Source organism: Salvelinus sp. IW2-2015, unplaced genomic scaffold (genome assembly GCF_002910315.2).
Source record: "Salvelinus sp. IW2-2015 unplaced genomic scaffold, ASM291031v2 Un_scaffold16283, whole genome shotgun sequence".
Classification (NCBI taxonomy): domain Eukaryota; kingdom Metazoa; phylum Chordata; class Actinopteri; order Salmoniformes; family Salmonidae; genus Salvelinus; species Salvelinus sp. IW2-2015.
In genome coordinates, this window is record NW_019957521.1 from 140,382 (window position 1) to 162,676 (window position 22,295).

At 42.8% G+C, this 22,295-nt stretch overlaps 1 protein-coding gene across 1 annotated transcript in view; it reads right to left on the bottom strand.

Annotated features, from left to right (window-relative positions):
- Positions 1-3,889: 3,889 nt before the first annotated feature.
- The window catches only part of LOC112080353 (gamma-aminobutyric acid receptor subunit pi-like), a 96,188-nt gene continuing 77,782 nt past the window's right edge, over positions 3,890-22,295 (bottom strand). The window contains exons 4-10 of the mRNA XM_024146083.2: positions 22,126-22,193; positions 21,401-21,618; positions 19,271-19,353; positions 12,981-13,118; positions 12,270-12,422; positions 11,689-11,879; positions 3,890-11,332 (exon numbers count right to left, since the gene is read on the bottom strand). Of these exons, the coding sequence (XP_024001851.2) occupies positions 10,973-11,332; positions 11,689-11,879; positions 12,270-12,422; positions 12,981-13,118; positions 19,271-19,353; positions 21,401-21,618; positions 22,126-22,193 (1,211 nt within the window). The 3' untranslated portion in view covers positions 3,890-10,972. The remainder of the gene's footprint in view (positions 11,333-11,688; positions 11,880-12,269; positions 12,423-12,980; positions 13,119-19,270; positions 19,354-21,400; positions 21,619-22,125; positions 22,194-22,295) is intronic.

Here is a 22,295-nt window from a genome sequence, read left to right on the forward strand (position 1 = left end):
GGCCATCGAAAGAATTTGTCAGCCGAACCTGTAACGTCTGCTTCCAGCTCACACTCAAACATGTAGATCCCCTGAACACAGCTCACTAACCAGATCCCAATCACCTGAATTCTGATCACATGTTCACTCACCTGTAAGTCATTATCACACTAGTTCAGTTCTTTGCACCCCGTCATTGTGAGGTATTGTTTGTTTTGTGACACACTTCTATTTGGTGCTTTGTTTTTCCTGTAATTTACTCCTCCCATGTATGATAGTTTTTGCCTGCCTCACTAACACCTTTTGCCTATTCCCTGCCTGTACTGTTGCCTTTCTGGACCCCCTGTGTATTACCTTCTGCCTGCCCCTGAACCCAGCTACCTGCCTCCTCCTGTGGTCCTTTACAATAAACACCTGCTGCGCCGTGTGCTTGAAACCAGCTCTGTCTCCCATCGTGTTCATTACAGACCCTTTTCCACTACGCGGAACTCGGTCCAAGAGATACCCAACGGAGACCTTCAAGTAAATACATTCATTATAATTCTGACCCATAAGAGCGGCAGTTCGGGGCAAGGTGTTAGGGCTAAGCATAGTTTACAAATGTATCCACATGTGCTTATCTCGTGCACTTTCTCTCTCTTTCTTTAAATCTCCATTTTGTGTAACACATGTCACATTGTGTTGGTCCGCTAGGGACCTGCTGCCATTATATGAAGATCTAACCAATAACCTAGACTGTTTGTATGTGTATCTTATATGATCATTTAGCTTGTTAGTAAATAATCAACTCAATTGGTGTGGTACGGAATGATTTAATGAGACCCGGGTTTGTGCAGATTTACGAATTATGAGACTGATTAGGAAATTAATTAATTAGTGACTGCTAGGAAATCGATACTGATATTCTTTGAGTTAATTTGGGAAACAGTAACTCAGGAAACAGAAACCTTTCCCTTGGTGCCCCAGGTTACTGACTCAATGGTTACCTGATTCATTTAATCACGTAATTATAAACATAGATAATTATTTGATGAATAGCAGTCACAATAATACCAACATCACGACACAACTCACCACTATAGCTGTGTCTCTGCTCTAGCCATTTGGTTTGCCTACCTGTGTGCTGTATATCTGTCTCCACATCTATGCTGTCACTGTGCTTCTTCTTGTTCTGTCTACCTGCCTGTSTGCTTAAGCCTTATAAATTAGGAAAGCCAAGTGAACGGTTAGGCTATATTGCAAATTAGTGCCTGTCATATGTGTTCCCCTGAATCAACACCTAGCCTACTGTAAGTGTTAATTACTATTACAGGGCTCCAGACTAACCTTTTCCCCTGGTGTCACTGGTGCCAATAACTTCTACAGTTGGTGGCACCAGCCCATGAGTAATCAAAGTAATTCATAGTGCTTTATTACGAAGTGTAATAAATAGACTACTGTGGTATTCAAGAAAAAAGTTGTTTCCTCTAACACGTCCAAGCAGGAACACATGACTGAACATATTTTGTCCAAGCGAATACATTTTGGGTTGACAATTAGACTATAGTAGCTATATTTTACTGTCAAAATAGAACTCCTTCTTGATAATGAATTTTTTTCAATAGAGATTTATTACATCTTGATGTGGACTACTTAAAATCCCAGGCTAATTAGTTGGGTTCAACACCTGAGGAAGTGGAAACTCGAAACACGTGAACGAGATTGCTAACTCTAAATCCAAACGGCACACTCTGTACAAATGCTGTAGGTACTGTCATGCATATGTTCTGTAGTGAGATATGCTCGGTGCTGTTCTGCACTGGTACTGGTGCTTGGTACTCTTATGCATATGTTCTGGGATTCTCACATTCTGGAGTGACCATATGCTTGGTGCTGTCTAGCTTGATGAGGGTACATCTGCTGAATGATGACTCATCTTTATCGTTGACAATTATTCAATGTAGGATTCTACTCGCTGGATTTACAGCGGTAAATAAAACATTTTGCAATTATGGTGGAATCCGGGGGCTGGCTCTGGAAATGTACTTGATGAATGTTTTCTGGAATTCTGTTCATTTGTAATGCACACAACAGCAAAACTTAATAGGGCGAGGATGTCCACAGCACAGGCATGGGCAGGGATATCCTCTGCCGTAAGGGACCAACTGGTGTATTTCTTTTTGACTCTATGCTATTTGAGAAGATGGCTACGGACCTTTGGTGGGAGGCTTCTGATTGCCAGTAGGCCATATCAACGCATGGAACGTGACCATGGGGTATGTATGCTGTGCATTTTACTGCGGTCTTAAAAGGCTCTATAACAATGGGATTTCCATTCCTACCCGTTGTATACATTTGATTTTTTATCTCAGTAAAGGAGGTTGTCGGCACCTCCCTGGAAAAAACACGAGCCCCCCCCATGGAAATCCAATGCTCGTCCAACCGATTCGTTCTGGCGCTGGGTCTGAAGAAAGGAAGTATTTCCAAGTAAAGGTTAGTCGGAAATTTGCTGATTACAGCTAAACAGCAGCTTATGACCTTATGACCTTACGACCTCAGACACAAGCTTAAGTTCTGCCACTGATTTTCCTGTATACAAGACTAAGTCATAGTAAGTACATTTTTCCTTCCTAAAGTAGCTAGCTATCAGTCAGTGCTAGTAGGAAAAAGTAAAGTGCGATTGTTAGTTCACGAAAGGGAAGGGTGTTCGTTTTATTTCAGATTTTTTTTAGCAAGGCACTTACCCCAGGGGCAACATACTACTATCGCTGACGCTGTAAATCAACACATTATCCAGTGTATGTGACAATAAAAAATCAAAACATTTGTGAGGTGATTGGCCAGTATACGGAAGCAGAGATTGACTGTCTGTGTCACGCCCTGGCCTTAGTTATCTTTGTTCTCTTTATTATTTTGGTTAGGTCAGGGTGTGACGAGGGTGGTTTGTATGTTTTTGTCTCGTCTAGGGTGTTTGTACTGTCTAGGGGTTTTTGTAGATTTATGAGGTTGTGTTCATTATATGTGTTTATGTAAGTCTATGGTTGCATATATTGGTTCTCAATTAGAGGCAGGTGTTTATCGTTGGCTCTGATTGGGAACCATATTTAGGCAGCCYTGTTCTTTGGGTATTTGGTGGGTGATTGTTTCCTGTGTCAGTGTTTGTGCCACACGGGACTGTTTCGGTTTGTTCACGTTTATTGTTTTTTGTATTTGTGTTCATGTTCAGTTTTCCKTATTAAAACATGGACACCTACCACGCTGCYTATTGGTCCGATCCTTGCTACACCTCTTCAGAGGAAGAAGAGGATGACAGCCGTTACAGTCTGGCTTGTCAATAAATACCCTTCAAGGCGCAGGGCATTCGTTTACATAAAAAATGACATTCACAATAGAAATGTATGCCAAAATGTTATTTGCATTATTGTGCGTGAACACACACAGACACACACACACACAAACCAAAAATCTATTCAAAACATGCCTAACAAAGTTACCTTCCCTCAATAACCACAATAGACATTTATTCGTGCTGCTAGAATTTCACTATTCATAGCCCAGAACTCATGGGCATTGTACATTTGATTAAGCCAGTATTGTTACCCCATGGACTGTGAAGAAGATAATTGGACGGCACACCGTTTCTCAGACTCATGCTTCTCCTCTGTAAAACTGTTGTATTTTTTCTGACTGTGTTAATATGCCCTTGACTCCGACAGCCTTTGCAATTGTTTGGACAGTGTGAAACATGCCTCTAAAAGTATGGTACTCATTTGTTCTTATGTGATAGTGTGATAGTGTGATAAGCTCAATGTAAAGGCTTCACAAACCCTCATTCTAACTTCTGAATATAGACATGTGATATTTGACTGTCTTCAATAGTTATTACATAGATAACGAGTATATCTGTTCATCTGCAGTGCTACCAGCTGTCACAAACAGTGCTGTCAGCTGGCATAAATTCCACATTACTTTGTGTTCGAATTCTGTTGGAGCAGAGGCAGAGATACAACGCATATTGCATCAGGCAAATCTAGCTATGATCTAAGGATGAACTGAGAAATATTGCATTCAATCTGTGATTTAACCTTTCAACTCGCATAGATGTGAGTGGTACAAACTGTGATAATGCTGCAATGATTCCTATAGCATTTGATTAGGCACCCTTATAGTTTTTTGTGTTGTGTTTTTTTTCTGAATTGTATTCATACTTTAGTGTTGATTTTTGAAAAATAGCTCAACTGACTCCTGCCTTGTATTCTGGTGGTCTAACATGACTTATACAGCGGTCTCAGATTTCCCAAAGTCTCACGATCCTGCTGAGTCGAAACCAGTCAGGGCTGGAGCCCGGATAGGACTGCCTAAGTTCTCAGAGCTAAAGAGGGCACAAGTCTGCCCAAACATCTCTGACTGAGACTGAAAGGAAAAACCTTCTCTGCTTCTGAAAGTTTACTTCTGTTTACCCATGGGCTAAAGAACACTCATTAGCTACCGCAAAACAATCCCAATACAGTAGCGCCCAAAAAGATTTTCATAAACTGCAAGATTTTAGCCAGTATATTTTATTACCCTAATCAATATTGAAACATCAAATAAACATGCTGTATAAGTACCTATTTACAACAATTTCAGCAAATAAAATGCCTATATTCAAATGTTACAGTATAAACACATTTTACAGGAAGATGTCCCAAGAACTTTGCGTTGCCTGACAATGTCCCAAACATTTAAGGAAAATAGGTTGTTCCAGCATTGGCCAATCAGTCTGTCAGAAGCAAGTGGGTAGGGGAGGGAGTGTAGTATAGTACACCATCATTGGTCAGGTTGGTTGCCTCTGCTTGGGCTTGCAGTACCTGGACTTGTGTCCTGTGTATCATGTGTCCTGCCATTGCGGTTATATATCCAATAGTAGTAGTTAAGTCCTGGGAGAGGAGTCACATTTAGTCCAAAAAGAGGGGCTTGATGATGGAGAGCATGACAACATCATAGCAAACACATTTCATGTGAATCCACACGTAAAGGGGAATTGGGAATGGGAATTTGTGGGATTCTCGAGAAACAAATGGAATATTTCCTTAGTGGTTTGATTTAGTGGAATCTTTGGCTCAATTTTGTCTCTGGCTACAGTAGCTAAGGGAATATCAGGTGACCCAACACGATGACCATGTAACAGACTGTAACCTGACTGTCAGGATTTGGCACTGATCTACGTATATTAGCTTAGTGCACAGTTCCTGGTGCACTTATTTCTTCTTTACCATAGACCAGTTTATAAGAGAAGATCAAACTGGTTTTATAAAGGTGCTCTTGCACCATAGAATATCATTTTGTATCTAAACTGTAGTAAGTTCAATATACGTAACACCCAAGTTTGGTCCCCAGTGATGGTATAATTGAGGGCAGTTGTCTATAATATATTTTTTAGATAGCCTCATTTTGTATTGCATGACTATCAATACACATCTTCCATAGTCTAGCAAACAACCTAATGAAACCCCAAGCAAAGAAACATAAAGAAAAATAAAGTTAACGTTGCTAATCGTGAGAAAAAAAAACAGAAAGCATACAATTAATATATATTTTTCTATTCTCATCAGTAGCTCATTACTATGGGTATATAATAATTTATAAAAGGAGTTTAATTCACTGAAGCAAGACCATGATTAGCAGAGCAAATGTATTGGAATGCATTTCAGAAAAAGAGACACAAGAAAAATCGATATGAAAACCCTTTTGGCGAAAATGAGACTAAAACAAAAAGTTTTGTAAGTTAATGTTGCATTATGGTGAATTATTGCAAATATTGGTCGTTACCAATACAACATCACAATAAGGTGCAGAGCGTTTGATTTGCCTGCTGGGGGGCAGGGAGACTCCCAGCTCCACTAAAACCATTGACAACTGTGTGTCGTTTTCAAGGGGTTGTTAAATAAATGTTAACTATCAGTAGCGGTGTTTGGGTAAAATCACCGGGGACGCCAAGCCAGAAAAAAAAACATATTACAACCTATGTGTTGTGATAATTGCGTTATTTGCTCTATAACCTGTTAGTTTATGTGCCTTGACACTGTGATATATAAGCCTAAGCCCGAGACAATAAGAAGACAAAGTGGCAGAATAACTTGCCCAAGCCTCCCCCATTTCTCCTTCACCCAAATCCAGGTAGCTGATTTTCTGAAAGCTGCAAAATCTGGACCCCTACAAATCAGCCGGGCTAGACAATCTGGACCCTCTCTTTCTAAAATTATCCGTCAAAATTGTTTCAACCCCTTTTACTAGCCTGTTTCTCTCTTTTGTATCGTCTGAGATCCCCAAAGATTGGAAAGCTGCTGCGGTCATCCCCCTCTTCAAAGGGGGAGACACTCTAGACCCAAACTGCTACAAACCTATATCTATCCTACCATGCCTTTCTAAGTTAACAAACAGATCACTGACCATTTCGAATCCCACCGTACCTTCTCCACTAATCAATCTGGTTTCAGAGCTGGTCATGGGTGTACCTCAGCCATGCTCAAGGTCCTAAACGATATCATAACCGCCATCGATAAAAGACAATACTGTGCAGCTGTCTTCATCGACCTGGCCAAAGCTTTCGACTCTGTCAATAACCACATTCTTATCGGGAGACTCAACAGCCTTGGTTTCTCAAATGACTGCCTCCCCTGGTTCACCAACTACTTCTCAGACAGAGTTCAGTGTGTCAAATTGGAGGGCCTGTTGTCCGGACCTCTGACAGTCTCTCTGGGGGTGCCACAGGGTTCAACTCTCGGGCCGACTCTTTTCTCTGTATACATCAATGATGTCGCTCTTGCTACTGGTGATTCTCTGATCCACCTCTACGCAGACGACACCATTCTGTATACTTCTGGCCCTTCTTTTGACACTGTGTTAACTATCCTCCAGACAAGCTTCAATGCCATACAACTCTCCTTCCGTGGCCTCCAACTGCTCTTAAATGCAAGTAAAACTAAATGCATGCTCTTCAACCAATCGCTGCCCACACCTGCCCGCCCGTCCATCACTACTCTGGACAGTTCTGTCTTAGAATATGTGGACAATTACAAATACCTAGGTGTCTGGTTAGACTGTAATCTCTCCTTCCAGACTCACATTAAGCATCTCCAATCCTTCACTCATGCTGCCAAAAATACCCTCGTAAAACTGACTATCCTACCGATCCTTGACTTCGGCGATGTCATTTACAAAATAGCCTCCAACACTCTAGTCAGCAAATTGGATGTAGTCTATCACAGCGCCATCCGTTTTGTCACGAACGCCCCATATACCACCCACCACTGCGACCTGTATGCTCTCGTTGGCTGGCCCTCGCTTCATATTCGTCGCCAAACCCACTGGCTCCAGGTCATCTATAAGTCTTTGCTAGGTAAAGCCCCACCTTATCTCAGCTCACTGGTCACCATAGCAGCACCCACCCGTAGCACGCGCTTCAGCAGGTATATTTCACTGGTCACCCCCAAAGCCAATTCCTCCTTCGGCCTCCTTTCCTTCCAGTTCTCTGCTGCCAATGACTGAAACGAACTGCAAAAATCACTGAAGCTGAAGACTCATATCTCCCTCACTAGCTTTAAGTACCAGCTGTCAGAGCAGCTCACAGATCACTGCACCTGTACATAGCCCATCTGTAAATAGCCCATTCAACTACCTCATCCCCATACTGTTATTTATTTTGCTCCTTTGCACCCCAGTATCTCTACTTGCACACTCATCTTCTGCACATTTATCACTCCAGTGTTTAATTGCTATATTATAATTATTTAGCCACTATGGCCTATTCATTGCCTTACCTGCCTTATCTTACCTCATTTGCACACACTGTATATATACTTTTTCTATTGTATTATTGACTGTATGTTTGTTATTCCATGTGTAACTCTGTGTTGTTGTTTGTGTCGCACTGCTTTGCTTTATCTTGGCCAGGTCGCAGTTGTAAATGAGAACTTGTTCTCAACTAGCCTACCTGGTTAAATAAAGGTGAAATAAAATAATTTCAGATATATTGTGAGGCTACCCTCACCTCTCTCAATATTGGCCCCTCTTACTTGGATATTTGAGTGATATAACATAAAAGTGAACTATACCTGACAAATATGAGTGGTTTAGGTTAATTTCCCATCCTTTGTGGGCTCTGCCTGTCAAACAGCAGAAGGTCACATTTGCCCATGTACTTTCAGCTGATAATGTTTACTTTGCAAGCTACTGGTAGAAAAGTCTTCCAGGTGGCTAAACATAACGGTAAGTAGACCAATATAGGCCTACCTCGCGAAGTTACCTAACATCCCCTTTTCAACCTTGTTTTTAAGAGTGCTTTACCACGACAGACATGATAGGCTACATTGATTGATAGACCACATCAAATTGACTAGCTAGCTAATAACAGATCACGTCAATATGGCTAGTTAACAAGCTAACTTTTAGGGAATAAACTAGATGGCTATATCAAAATATTGTTTGATTTGCTTGCCATCTACAGTATAGTGGTGGTGTAACGTCTGCTTCCAACTCACACTCTCAAACATGTAGCTCCCTTGAACGCAGCTCACTTTACAGACCACTTTCCAGCTCACACTCTCAAACACATAGATCCCCTGAACGCAGCTCACTCTCCAGATCCCAATCACCTGAATTCTGATCACCTGTTCACACACCTGTATGTCATTATCACACACTATTTAGTTCAGTTTTTTGCACCCCATCATTGTGAGGTATTGTTTGTTTTGTGACACACTTCTATTCAGAACTCAGTTTTATTCTGTAAATAATCCTCCTGTGTATGATAGTTTTGGCCTGACTCACTAAAGACACCTTTTGCCTAATCCCTGCTGGTACTTTAGCCTATCGGATTTCCTGTTATCAACCTATTGCCTGATCTCCCGGGTGACGTTACTAGCCTTTTCCCTGCCTGTACTGTTGCCTTTTTTTGACCCCCTGTGTATGACCTTCTGCCTGCCCCTGGACCCATCTACCTGCCCCCTCCTGTGGTCCTTTACAAATGAACACCCGCTGCGCCCTGCGCTTGAAACCAGCTCTCTGTCTCCCATCGTGTTCATTACAGTTGGTGAKAGAAGATTGGAAATAGACAGGAAGAGAACTTGCCGATGTCAAGCTCTTTCCAAAAGCCTTATTTCTGACAAAGCAAGCTAATAATACATTGTTTGCTTAGCTAGCTAGCTACATGCCTAATGGATAAGCTACCCTCGCGTATCTAAAATCACATGATCAATTGATGTTTACTGATCATGAAAAGCATGCGGTTATTGGCTGTGTAACTGATGATCGAGCTAAATGTGGAATAATCGGAAACATGAAGTTCTGACTATTCTTTTCAATGCTCTTTTTGTCGTGAATTGTTAGATACTACTGCACTGTTGGAGCTAGGAACACAAGCGTTTCACTACACCCGCAATAACATCTGCTAAATATGTGTATGTGACCAATAAAATGTGATTTTATTTTATTTGAAGAGATGCTATTAAAACCAAATAGTTATAACATTGATTTAATAATATCTTGAAAATGGCACGTAGATGTCAATGGTTTAGCGGAGCTGGGGGTCTCCTTGCCCCCCCAGCAGCCAAATTGAAGGCTCTGCACCTTATTGTGACGTTTTATTGATAATGACCTATAGACTTCCATTATGTACATTAATTAAGAGAATGAATTAGTATTTCATAGTCATGAACAAGTCATATGTTATTTTGTGCTATGGACAACCTGCTTGTCAATGGCTTTACGGATATGGGTGAAAGCACTGTAACAGAAAAATGAATTTAATATTTAAGATATTCAAGGAAGTAATAAACAAACATGCATTGAGTGTGAGACTGTTTCTGTCTGCACAGGGCTATGAAATGTTGCAGTTTTCCTTTTGCATGCTGATATAGCATGCTATTACTTTAATTGAAAGATTTTTTACACCTCAATGGGAACTAATAATTCAACATTTCAAAATGTACTGTATTAGTAGTTATACGGAATGGAACAAAGTCTAAAGGGAACCATGGAAAGATTACAACGTAAATTGAAATCTTTGGTCCTTTGTTATTACTGATATGTGAAAATATGATTGGGAATATATGACATTCGTCATCATACACAACACTCACACAACAGAGGACAAGGAGGGATGTTAGTTCAACCCTTATCTGGATGATGAACAGGTGATTGATGATGACATCCTGTTACAGTAGCGGTTTCACCTCTGTTCAAAATGTCAGTGTCCTAAAACATCGACTACAAGGTACTAGCTTCACCATTAAGATGGCGTGGATCACAAAGCTCACAAAATACTATCTACCAGCTCCAATGGAAAAAATACTGCATATATCACTGTTACTCCACTAGGTGCTGTATATTCCTACCATTCTATTGCATTGTTCCTGTCCAGTTAAGGTGCTGGCAGTTGTTGCCCTATGATGACAAATTATATAAAACAGTTTATGGCTCATTGAGAGTCTATTTCCATAATGTGGTGGAGGGAACCAAGGCCACTGGATTTCTTATAGAAATAAAATGAGAGAGAGAGAGAGAGAGAGATATATATATATATAAATATATTGCCATTCGGAGCTTAAGTGTGGACCCAGCCTAACGCAGAGGTACTCTGGATGCTTCCCTTCGCAGTGAGGAGCTCATTCATAAATATTATACAGAGCATCCAGCCACTCACTCCTCTGCTCCACACCAGCCATAGGTCATCTGTCAGCAGGCCATCATGGACAGAACTTACTGGAAATTCATCAGTTATGAGAGCAGTAATGAGCTGAATCAGATATAATAAACGTGGCATGGACATGTAATTCTCCTCAGGATGTTGTACTGTAGTTGGTGGTCTACTGTACACTATGCCTCACTCATGACTGTAAATGTAAACATGTGCATTGTTTGAGAAAAAAAACACATACAGTATGAATGAATCCCACTTACAAACAGAAACACACGGATTCAGACACCCACACACACACGCACATGCACATACCGAAACACACACTCCTGTGTGTTACAAGTACAGGTAGTATGTCCAGTAGAGGAGGTTGATGAATACAAAGGAGAGGGGGAAGGTCATCCTGGAGTAGTTGTCTATTAAGTGGGGATTCTCCACATGGAAACAGTTTGCAGCTCTGCGCAGGAACTTGCGGAGGAGGACCAGGACAGTGAGGCAGCGATTGGGAGGCTCCTCAGGAGCCTCGGGCTTGGGCTCGCTGCCAGTGGGGCTGGAGGGGCCCAGTTCCAGCTCTGCAATGGGCGCTGAGACTGCAGCAGCTTTCTCCTTACGCCTCTTGGCCCTACTGTTTTCAGCGGCGATGGTAGTGACCATGCCGTTCATCTCCTCGTCAAAGCCTCCCATCTGGTGACCGTACTGGAGGAGAGGCAGGGGGAGAGAGAGGGGCACAGTGAGATGTGTGAAGAGTACACATATTAAAGCACCAAACAACTGATGCTATTGACTGAAATGGGAAAAAAGGACGAGATACTTACATTAATAGTGTATGCGACATCGCAGAAGACAAGAAATTACAAAGTTGATGGCGATTCTGATAATGATGGGGATGACGACAACGACGATGATGATAACAATGATGCTGATGATGATGATCAAGATCATAAAAATGACGGCAATGACGATGCTAATGATGATTACAGCGACAATAACGATGATGACGAACGTGGCAATGATAACCGCGCCACTGTTGATAACAACGCTGAAGGCCTCACCATGACAATGTTGGCGTCGGGGTGGTTGAGGGTGCAGAAGTGGGCCACGGCGTACTCGATCAGGGCTCCGAAGATGAAGCTGAAGCAGATGCCCAGGTACACATCGATGGCCTTGATGAAACAGTTGGCATTGGGCAGGGACGTCCTGGCACCCATCATCAATGTGGTCATGGTCAGAACCGTGGTCACTCCTGTCACAAACCACGGCACAATGGTTGGATGAGTCATTCAATATTTGAAAGCGTCAAGATCGCCAGTTTTTCTTTCAATTCACAAACAACAACAAAACTATAGAGTTTAATGATGAACTACCAATAGGATTCAGCTTGAGTTGAGTTACCTGGCCTTAATACACCAGGCTAGATGTGTACTCTATACTACAGTAATATAAAGGTAGGCTAACAGGAGTGTGATATACTTGTGGAACATCCTGCTTTCCCTAACCGCCAGCATTCTACACGTTTTCAGACAGCCAAATAGCTTCTGATCAGCAGCTTTGCATGGAGGAGAGTGTGATAGGGTGGTAAAAGCATGGATTTGATTGGTGGGTGTGCTTCCTGGTTTAAGGAACAGTGGTTTACCGATGCAGACCCTTGCGGGGACGGAAGACTGGCTGATCCAGAAGGACACCCAGGACAGGACCACTAGCAGGCTAGAGGGAACATACGTCTCCAGGATGAAGTACAGGATGCTTCTCTTCAGCTCAAAGTGGAAGATCAGCTTGGGGTAGTGGCCTGTGAGAGAGAGAGAGACAGCAGAGAGACATTAGAATGAGTGTGCTAATAGAACCCAAGGGTTCCTTTACTACCAACTATCAATTTAAAGGGATAGTTCACCCAATTTACAAAATTACATATTGGTTTTCTTACCCTGTATGAAGTCTATGGACAAGGTAGGTACAGATGTTAGCATTTTTTTGCGCATCATGTTCAAATCATCTATAAGTGACTTTGTTGAACTTCACAATACATTTCTGATACTTTCGTATGATTTGGATGATGCGCGAAAAATTGCAATATCGGTACCATGACTTGAATGGGATTTGTGCCACAAATGCTAAAACGTTTGCAAATGGAAACACTGTCAGGGAAATGAAACCAAAGCATGGATTACTGTCATACCTTGCCCATAGACTGCTTACAGGGTGAGGACACTAAATGTGTCATTTTGTAACCTTCCCTTTAAAAGATGAACATGGCTAACAACTGTCACAAGAGACCAAATTTAAACAGTTGCCCAAAATATTTGTGAAAGGATAATGTTAGAGGTACAGTAGGAGTTGAAAGTCGAACCTGTTTCATAGATGGCCTCAGACGCAGAGGTGTAGTGGTCCTCTACTGTGTACTGGGCCAGACGCAGCGTGTCCAAACCACTGACCGACTCGTTCCCTCTGGTCCAGTAGAACATCACATCATTGGTGTTGTAGCCCCCTGTAAATATATATATATTGAGAGAGAGATAGTTAATGGGGGTCTATTACACTAAGCGACTACATGTTTTGCAGTAACACTTCATCACACATGTACTACTTACTATACATCTAATAGAAACACAAACGGTCATCCATAAAACAATGAATAAAGGTTAGCTGGCTACTGAGCTGTACGTGTGTGACAGCCACAGGCAAACTTTAAAATGTAAACGTTTTATTAAATAATAGTAGCATACAGTAGCAACAGCCCTCCGTTGCTCATTGTGAAGCACTGTGACATCCAGCAGGAGTGAATAGGAAATGCTAATGCAAATGCAGCCTTACTTCAAGAGAGGGAGAGAGAAGGGAAAAAAAGAGGGTAAGAAGGAAACAACGGCAATGAGGACAGCGCTGCTTTAACAGTTTCCTTCCTGCCTAACACAACAGCAGTTGATTCATCCATATTTCAGGTCTTATATTTGTCAGTACCTTACATAGTCCTACAGACCAGTTTACATTTGATTTAGAAGACCTCATATTGACACTGTATTTATAACAACGTATACTAAACTTATGAGCAAGCTGCTTACTGTATAAGCTATAAAGTGAGCAAGCTACTTACTGTATAAGCTATAAAGTACTGACAGTTTTTCTTCCTGATAATCTGGGTACAGCTCTCGAAACTGACTGAAACCACCTGGCACATCTGGCGGGGTAAAGCAAATGCTCAAAGAATTTGAAAGATTTCAAATAGTATTTGAACCCAGGTCTGCTCGGAAACAGTTTTCTAACCTCACGTAGATCATGCCTTTGGAAATTCATTATGAGACGTAGTTCAGTAATTGACCTGCAGAGGACGARGTAGCATAAGAAGCCCTACGAGGCGACTGACTGGAGGAGGAGAAATCTCCATTATACTGGGACACAGAGGATCCCCATTTCCTGTTGCTTCATTAGATCAAACACTCATTGATTGGCCTTTTATCAATTAGCTTTGCTCACGWCCTGCATCTTCTCTCTTCAGTTCTCTCTCGCCTCCTCATGAAAAAGGTCAAAGTTAACCGTGGAGCATCGGCGAAGAGAGTGAACACGGAAATGCGCTTGCTTGAAAATCCTCCTACACTTGCYCATCATTAGGCAAATGACGTTTACAGAGGTGGATCCCAAAGTAAATGTGTAAAGTGCTCAAAACAAATGAAGTTAGTAGTGCAAGACATTTATTGCTAAAACAATAAGGACCATATTGTTTTTAAACGTGTGCATGTTTTTCTCCTCTGGCAAAACAAAAGCTGATTGAAGGGTGTGTGGCAGATTTCAAAACTCTTCCACGGTAGGATGGCTATCGGGACGGGGAGGACATTCTTCCGTTTGCCTACTAACGAATTGACACAGTCCTCGACCCCTTATCGGTTTGCGAGTCGGGGGGAGAGAGGACTGAGGAGAGAGGACTGAGGACGGTCTTTTGCCCAAATGAGAATGATCTCCCATGATCTCATGGCTCTTACACTGCRATCTCATCATCTCCCCTGACATGTATGAAAAGCATACATTATTGAGGAAAGTGTGTTTAACGTAGTATGCAGAGCACACTGACGAAAAGCAACAGAGACTTTGAAGCTGCTGAGGCTCAGGATCTCTTGTTGTAACTTCCTCAGTGCTGTTACGTTTGCCCCTTTTACCGACTGAACTCGTTATTTTCATGACTGCCGGGTCAGGGCAATGTGCAAATAAGGGTTTGAAGCATGCGCCGGCGCCGCAGTCCTATGCAGCAGAGCGTGAACGGTTACATTAGGACATAAGGATCTTGAAGTGCTCTGAAGCCTGAAAAGTGCACTACCCTGCAGCCTGGTGAAGTGAAAGCTTTTGCCTCTTAAAATATCCTACTCACTGAGACAATGAGATGGGGGCATCTTTAAAATGGCTGCATAGAGACTTTTTTAAAGTCTTCAAAACCAAATCCATACAGCATCCTCCCCTGTGGTGAGTGTGGTCTCGTCATTAAGCAACAATCAAACATGGCTGGGAACATCTTCTGACTCCAGGCCTTTTCTGCTGTCAGTAGCCACTACAGTTGTCACCTTCATCTCTATCTAAACAGTGTAATCTTTTGTCTTTAAACTTCCCTGTTGGAAGTGGAGTGCAGCCTGGGGAGTGAAGAGGAGCGGGGAGCGATGTTCCATTTTTGGCAGCACATMAAAAATAATGAAAGCTCACAGTCTGGCGCTTTTCAGTGTGCTGCTGAAGCAAGGCTCTGGGAGTCTGGGATGCACAGAATATATTTRGCCTGGCAGTAATGTAAAGAGGAAAACAATTTACTTGACTTGAGTTAACCTCTACATGTATTGAGTGGGATCAGTGGAACAGTAGCTCCCTCTGACTGAGTTCGTTGTTGGCATGTGATATAGCTATAGCTATAGCTTAGCACGACTTGCACTGGCGTAACACAGTTATGTAACACAGAATGTGTTAGCCAGACAGCCACACACAAYCRGATCGCTGTCCATGGTGCTGAAATMTAGTCATGTCTATGTGGCTGCATGCCTAATGAATCGATGAATKGTTATTGACATAAACAGGTGCGCTTGGCACCTACTACCATACCRCGTTCCAAGYCAATTCTATARTTMATCTTGCTCATTCACCCTCTGAATGGCACACACACAGTCCATGCCTCAATTGTCTCAAGGCTTAAAAAMCTTTCTTTAACCTGTCTCCTCCTCTTCATCTACACTGATTGAAGTGACATCAATAAGGTATCACGGAAAGAGCAGTTCTTCATTTGTTTTGTATACTCAGTGTATAGCTTTGCTTTAGCTAATGGATGCATGTTTATTGGTTGGCCTATTTGGTAATCCTTTTCTCATGTGAAGCCTAACATTTCCTAAAGCTATACATGGTGTTGCAATGCTGCCATTTTTAGACTGTTGGCATGTGGCAATAATGACCTGTTCAGTAATTCAAGTTGGAAATTCAAACATCGCAGATTGTAAAATACATGTTTGATGCAACAGGATACTAATCAGCTCATAAACATCTGTCCTGTATAGGCTACCTGAACCGGCATGACAMGAGCCGTCCTCGTGCTCTCTCCCAGCTTGGATAGAAAGTTGCCGTGCGTAAAACCAGTCTATTAATGCCAAATAATAAAGTCCGTTCACCCTCAAAACGCTAGCTTACCAGGGATTGTTTCATTATGCAGTGTACCATCTATAGCTATATAACGTATTTAGCTGCTAGTTATAAACCTTTTTAAAAAATGACACATCAAATAACCTAACAATGAGGAAAAAGTAGTCGGCTTGGGGATGAATCCAGACACTATTTTGTCTGGCTGACAGCCTACACAAATGGGCTGCAATATCCAAGGTKAATTCAACTAAATCAAATGAAATCCAACTTGAGGAACTCCCCTGAAGTCCTCTTTTTGTTTGTGTGCAAATGTTTTCACCACTGCCTGTAGTTTTAGGTTTGCTGGCCCTACGGTTTTCTATAGGCTACTGAGTATTGCCAACCCAGACAGTCTCTCCTGAGACATTGTGCATTATAGCCTATGTCCATTGTGCCGCACACAATTTAAACTTAGTCGTGAAGGATGCATGCAAAGACATACCAGGGATAAGGGTCTGTTGATATTGCAACCACACAACTTGAACACCGGTTCCCCAGCATGAACGAAATCGCAAAAACCCGTTTTATGTTCAATCCCTAAATATGATCATCTGTTTGCATCTGCCAACAATCCCCTCCTGTATTCCCTGCATACCCACGACTGTYTGGCCTCACACAGTTACAACTCCATCATCAAGTTTGCTGACGACACAACAGTAGTAGGCCTCATTACCAACAACGACGAGACYGCCTACAGGGAGGAGGTGGGCACTCTGACGGCGTGGTGCCAGGTAAACAACCTCTCCCTCAACGTTAGCAAAACAAAGGAGCTGATTGTGGACTGATTGTGGTAAATAACTTCAAATTCCTCCGTGTACACATCTCAGAGAAGCTGAAATGGTCTAACCACACTGACACCGTGGTGAAGAAGCCACGACAGCGATTCTTCAACCTCAGGATTCTGAAGAKATTTWGCRTGTCCCCGAGGGCCCTCACAGTGTTCTACAGGAGCACCATCGAGAGCATACTGTCGTACTGCATCACAGCATGGTACGGCAACTCCACAGCSYCAAACCGCATGGCYCTTCAGAGGGTGATACGTGCAGCCGAARGCCTCATTGGGTGCACACTGCCTGCTCTACAGGACACCTACAACACCAGGTGTCGCAGAAACGCCATCAGGTACACCAGCCACTCAAGCCATCGCCCCTTCAATCTCTGAGACGCAGGCAGTACAGGAGCATCATGGCAAAAACTGGAAGTATGGCCAATAGTTTCTACCCTCAGACCATCAGGCTGCTGAATACCCACCACTAGTCAGCTACCTGCTTCATTGTTTTCATTTTACTTGGTTCCCACACGCCCTCAATGGTCATGCGMCTCCACCTATGGTCATTCCCTCGTACAGCCCCTCAAAAGTCTTTACTATGCCTCCACCCTAATGGCCATTTATTTATTAATCAATACTATAGTTGTTATGATGTATATAGTGCTATTTCGATTTCTATAGTTGTTTTTTATGACCATTTTCATTATTTTATTTAACTTAGTCCTGCATGTTGGAGCTCAGAAGCTAATATTTTCACTGTACCCTGCGATCACACCTGCAACCCTGTACATGTGACTACTAAACACTCTGGATCTGAATTGACTGTCCAGAGCTTAAAATATACAGCTCATCTCTTTCAGTAACGTGTTGAGCCCGGCAATTAAGGAGAACGAGAGGCTCAATTAATGATGTTACAGAACTGCTGTATTTGAAGCACAACTCCCTTCTGCATTCAAAAAGTATTCAGACCCCTTGATTTTCCCCCACATTTTGTTACGTTACAGCCTTATTCTAAAATGGATTAAATTAAATCTACACACAATAATCCATATTGACGAAGCAAAAACAGGTTTTTAGAAATTTTAGCAAATGTATTAAAAAAAAACTGAAATATCACATTTACATAAGTATTCAGACCCTTTACTCAGTACTTTGTTGAAGCACCTTTGGCAGCGATTACAGACTCGAGTCTACTTGTGTATGACTCTACAAGCTTGGCACACCTGTATTTGGGGAGTTTCTCCCATTCTTCTCTGCAGATCATCTCAAGCTCTGGTTGGACCACTCAAGGACATTCAGAGACTTGTCCCAAAGCCACTCCTGCATTGTCTTGGCTGTGTGCTTAGGGTCGTTGTCCTGTTGGAAGGTGAACCTTRGCCCCAGTCTGAGGTCCTGAGCTCTCTGTAGCAGGTTTTCATCAGGGATCTCTCTGTACTTTGCTCCATTCATCTTTGCCTCGATACTGACTAGTCTCCCAGTCCCTGCCGCTGAAAAACATCTCCACAGCATGATGCTGCCACCATCCCTTCACCGTAGGGATGGTGCCAGGTTTCCTCCAGACGTAAAGCTTGACATTCAGACCAATTAGTTCAATCTTGGTTTCATCAGACCAGAGAATCTTGTTTCTCATGGTCTGAGTCTTTAGGTGCCTTTTGGCAAACTCCAAGAGGGCTGTCATGTGCATTTTACTGAGGAGTGGCTTCCATCTGGCCACTCTACCATAAAGGCCTGATTGGTGGAGTGCTGCAGAGATGGTTGTCCTTCTGGAAGGTTCTCCCATCTCCACAGAGGAACTCTAGAACTCTGTCAGAGTGACCATCGGGTTCTTGGTCACCTCCCTGACCAACGACAACAGAGAAGTCGCAGTCAGATGGCGGGGGCGGGGAGGTGCCGGTGAGATGGCTTGAATGGAAGATGAACCGTGCTGCCTGCCTTGCTCATCTTTCCCTGTTGACCTCGTCACTCTGCTCAAGCCATGCGGTTCCCTCTTGACTGTTGCTCCCTCTGTTGGAGGCTTGAAATAATCAAAATGTTCATCTCCAGCTGAAACTCACAGTCCAGGCCTACGCTATCATAATAGCTGTTTTATTTGATTGTTGTTAGTTTTGCTTTTCAAGCGCTTTGCGATTCTTTCTGTCGTGAAAAGCACTATAGGAGTTGAATAAATTCTAATGATTATTATTATTAAACAGCCACGTTGCTGCCTAGATGTAGAAGTGAATTGGAAATCTTACAGCTCTCCAGTTGCAGAGTGCAGGTTTGCTTGTCCATGGGATATTTGGTCAGATCCATGTTGCAGGCCACAGTGGTGGTGATCCTGGAGATATGAGAGAAAACGGTTAACAGAGGTTTCTTTCCCCCAAGCAGAACCATCTCAGTGTTTTCCCATGTATTCCCTCTGGCGTACCTCTGAAGGCACTAATGCTGTTTGTGTCCCTCTCCTCAATCCTAAAATAAACCCTTTGCACTGTTCAATCACTGCTTTAGATAATCCAATTACTAATTCTTATTGAGCACACTGAGCAATATTTGATTTAGTGATCCTGCAGGGACTTACAGTATCTACACTGAATAAAAATATAAACACAACATGRAACGTGTTGGTCCCATGTTTCATGAGCTGAAATAAACGATCCCAAAGTTTTCCATATGCACAAAAAGGCATAAAATGTTATSCACAGATTTGTTGACATCCCTGTTAGTGAGCATTTCTCTTTTACCAAGATAGTCCATCCACCTGACAGGTGTGGCATATCAAGAAGCTGATTAAACAGCATAATCATTACACAGGTGCACCTTGTGCTGGGGACAATAAAAGCCCACTCTAAAATATGCAGTTTTGCACAACGCAACAGATGTCTCATGTTTTGAGGGAGCGTGCAATTCGCATGCTGACTGCAGGAATGTCCACCAGAGCTGTTGCCAGAGAATGTAATGTTAATTTATCTACCACAAGCAACCTCCAACATCGTTTTAGAGAATTTGGTAGTACGTCCAACCGGCCTCACAACCTCTGACCACGTGTAACCACACCGGCGGCCCAGGACCTCCACATCAGGCTTCTTCACCTGGGGGATCGTCTGTGACCAGTCACCCGGCAGCTGATGAAATTCTGGGTTTACACAACTGACGAATTTCTGCACAAACTGTCAGAAACCATCTCAGGGAAGCTCATCTGTGTGCTCGTCGTCCTCACTAGAGTCTTGACCTGATTGCAAATCGGCGTCATAACCGACTTCAGTGGGCAAATGCTCACTGTACCGGGCAGATGGCCATGTGGGGGAGCGGTTTTCTATTTAACTAGGCAAGTCAGTTAAGAACAAATTCTTATTTACAATGACGGCCTAGGAACAGTGGGTTAACTGCCTTGTTCAGGGGCAGAACGACAGATTTTTACCTTGTCAGTTCAGGGATTTCATCTAGTCCAAATGCTATAACCACTAGGCTACCTGCTGGTTTGCTGATGTCATTGTTGTGAACAGAGTGCCCCATGGTGCCGGTGGGCAGTGGTGTAAAGTACTTAAGTAAAAATACTTTAAAGTACTWCTCAACTCTATTGCATTTTATTGATGGTAATTTGAATGCACAAAGATACCGTGACGAGATCCTGAGACCGATTGCCGTGCCATCAATCTGCTGCCATCACCTCATGTTTCAGCATGATAATGCACGGCCCCATGTCGCAAGGATCTGTACACAATTCCTGGAAGCTGAAAATGTCCCAGTTCTTCCATGGCCTGCATACTCACCAGACATGTCACCCATTYAGCATGTTTGGGATGCTCTGGACCGACGTGTACGACAGCGTGTTCCAGTTCCTGCCAATATCCAACTTTTCACATCCATTGAAGAGGAGTGGGACAACATTCCACAGGCCACAGGCSAAGGAGATGTGTCYCGCTGCATGAGGCAAACGGTGGTCACACCAGATARGGACTGCTTTTCTGATCCACGCCCCTACCTTTTTTTTTAAAGGTATATGTGACCAACAGATGCATATCTGTATTCCCACTCATGTGAAATCCATAGATTAGGGCCTCGTTTATTCATTTCAATTGACTGATTTCCTTATATGAACTGTAAATTGTTGCATGTTGCATTTCTTTTTTTTTGTTCAGTGTAGTCCAAGGGGTCTCTTGTTTTTCCTTTGTGGTGGTTTGGGTGGGTGGTTGGGGGGTTGTGTGTTTGTGGTGGTTTTGTGTGTGGTGGTGGGTGTGTGTGGTGGTGGGGGTGTGTTGTGTGTGTGTGTGTGTGTTGTGTGTGTGTGTTGTGTGTGTGTGTGTGTGTGTGTGTGTGTGTGTGTGTGTGTGTGTGTGTGTGTGTGTGTGTGTGTGTGTGTGTGTGTGTTTCTCCAGATGACTCACCTCAGGGCGTAGAGCACTGTTCCATTGGGGAAGATCCTGATCAGCCTGTTCTCCACAGTGATGTCATGGAGGAAAGACTTCTTGGAGTCTACGATGAAGGTGTCTGGTACCCAGAGCAGCTCCACAAGCCTGCCGTCCAGACTCAGGCTTTTGTTCCCCTCAAACACCAGGCGCTCGTCTGTCCAGCGCTGACGCAGGAAGATGGTGGCCGTGTAGTCCTACGGAGCAATGTCAAAGGTCAGCATTGCGCGCTTGTACTGCACTTACAGTGCATCTTCAAGTCTAACAGCTGATTACATAGCATGACATACTGGATATACTGGACTGTAATATGTATTTTAATATCACAAATTCTGGCCTAATGAGTCATTAGACTTGTTGGTGTTTTGTGTTAGAGATGTCTCTTTCCATTCACCACTGTTTGGAGGATGAAAATATGTGGATGAATGAATGTGCGCGGGTGGCCTAGTAAAGGAGTCCTTTTGAAGTGATTTATTTGACAATCAGATGACAACATTATGACTGGTTATGCCACAACAAAAGGAAATACTTTTCAAAAGTTAAATTACAAAATCCAATTGAATTAATAGAGATTATATTTAATTCTATGATTAGACCCATAAAAAAAAATCATAGTATGTCCCGTACCGGGAGGAAATTAAATCTACTTTCACCCCTTATCACAATGTACAATGCATCATAAATGACACAGGAAGTTGTCCCACCATGTTGATCTCTGATATGGTGTCAATGCTGGCAACGTCCAAACTCATGCCCACAGTCACTGGCCCATCTACAGAGATGAGACAGACACACAGAGAAAGGGCAGGAGGGGAGAGAGAGAGGGAGAAGCAGACAGAAAGAGAGAGAGAGCAAAATATGTAAGAGCTGTACT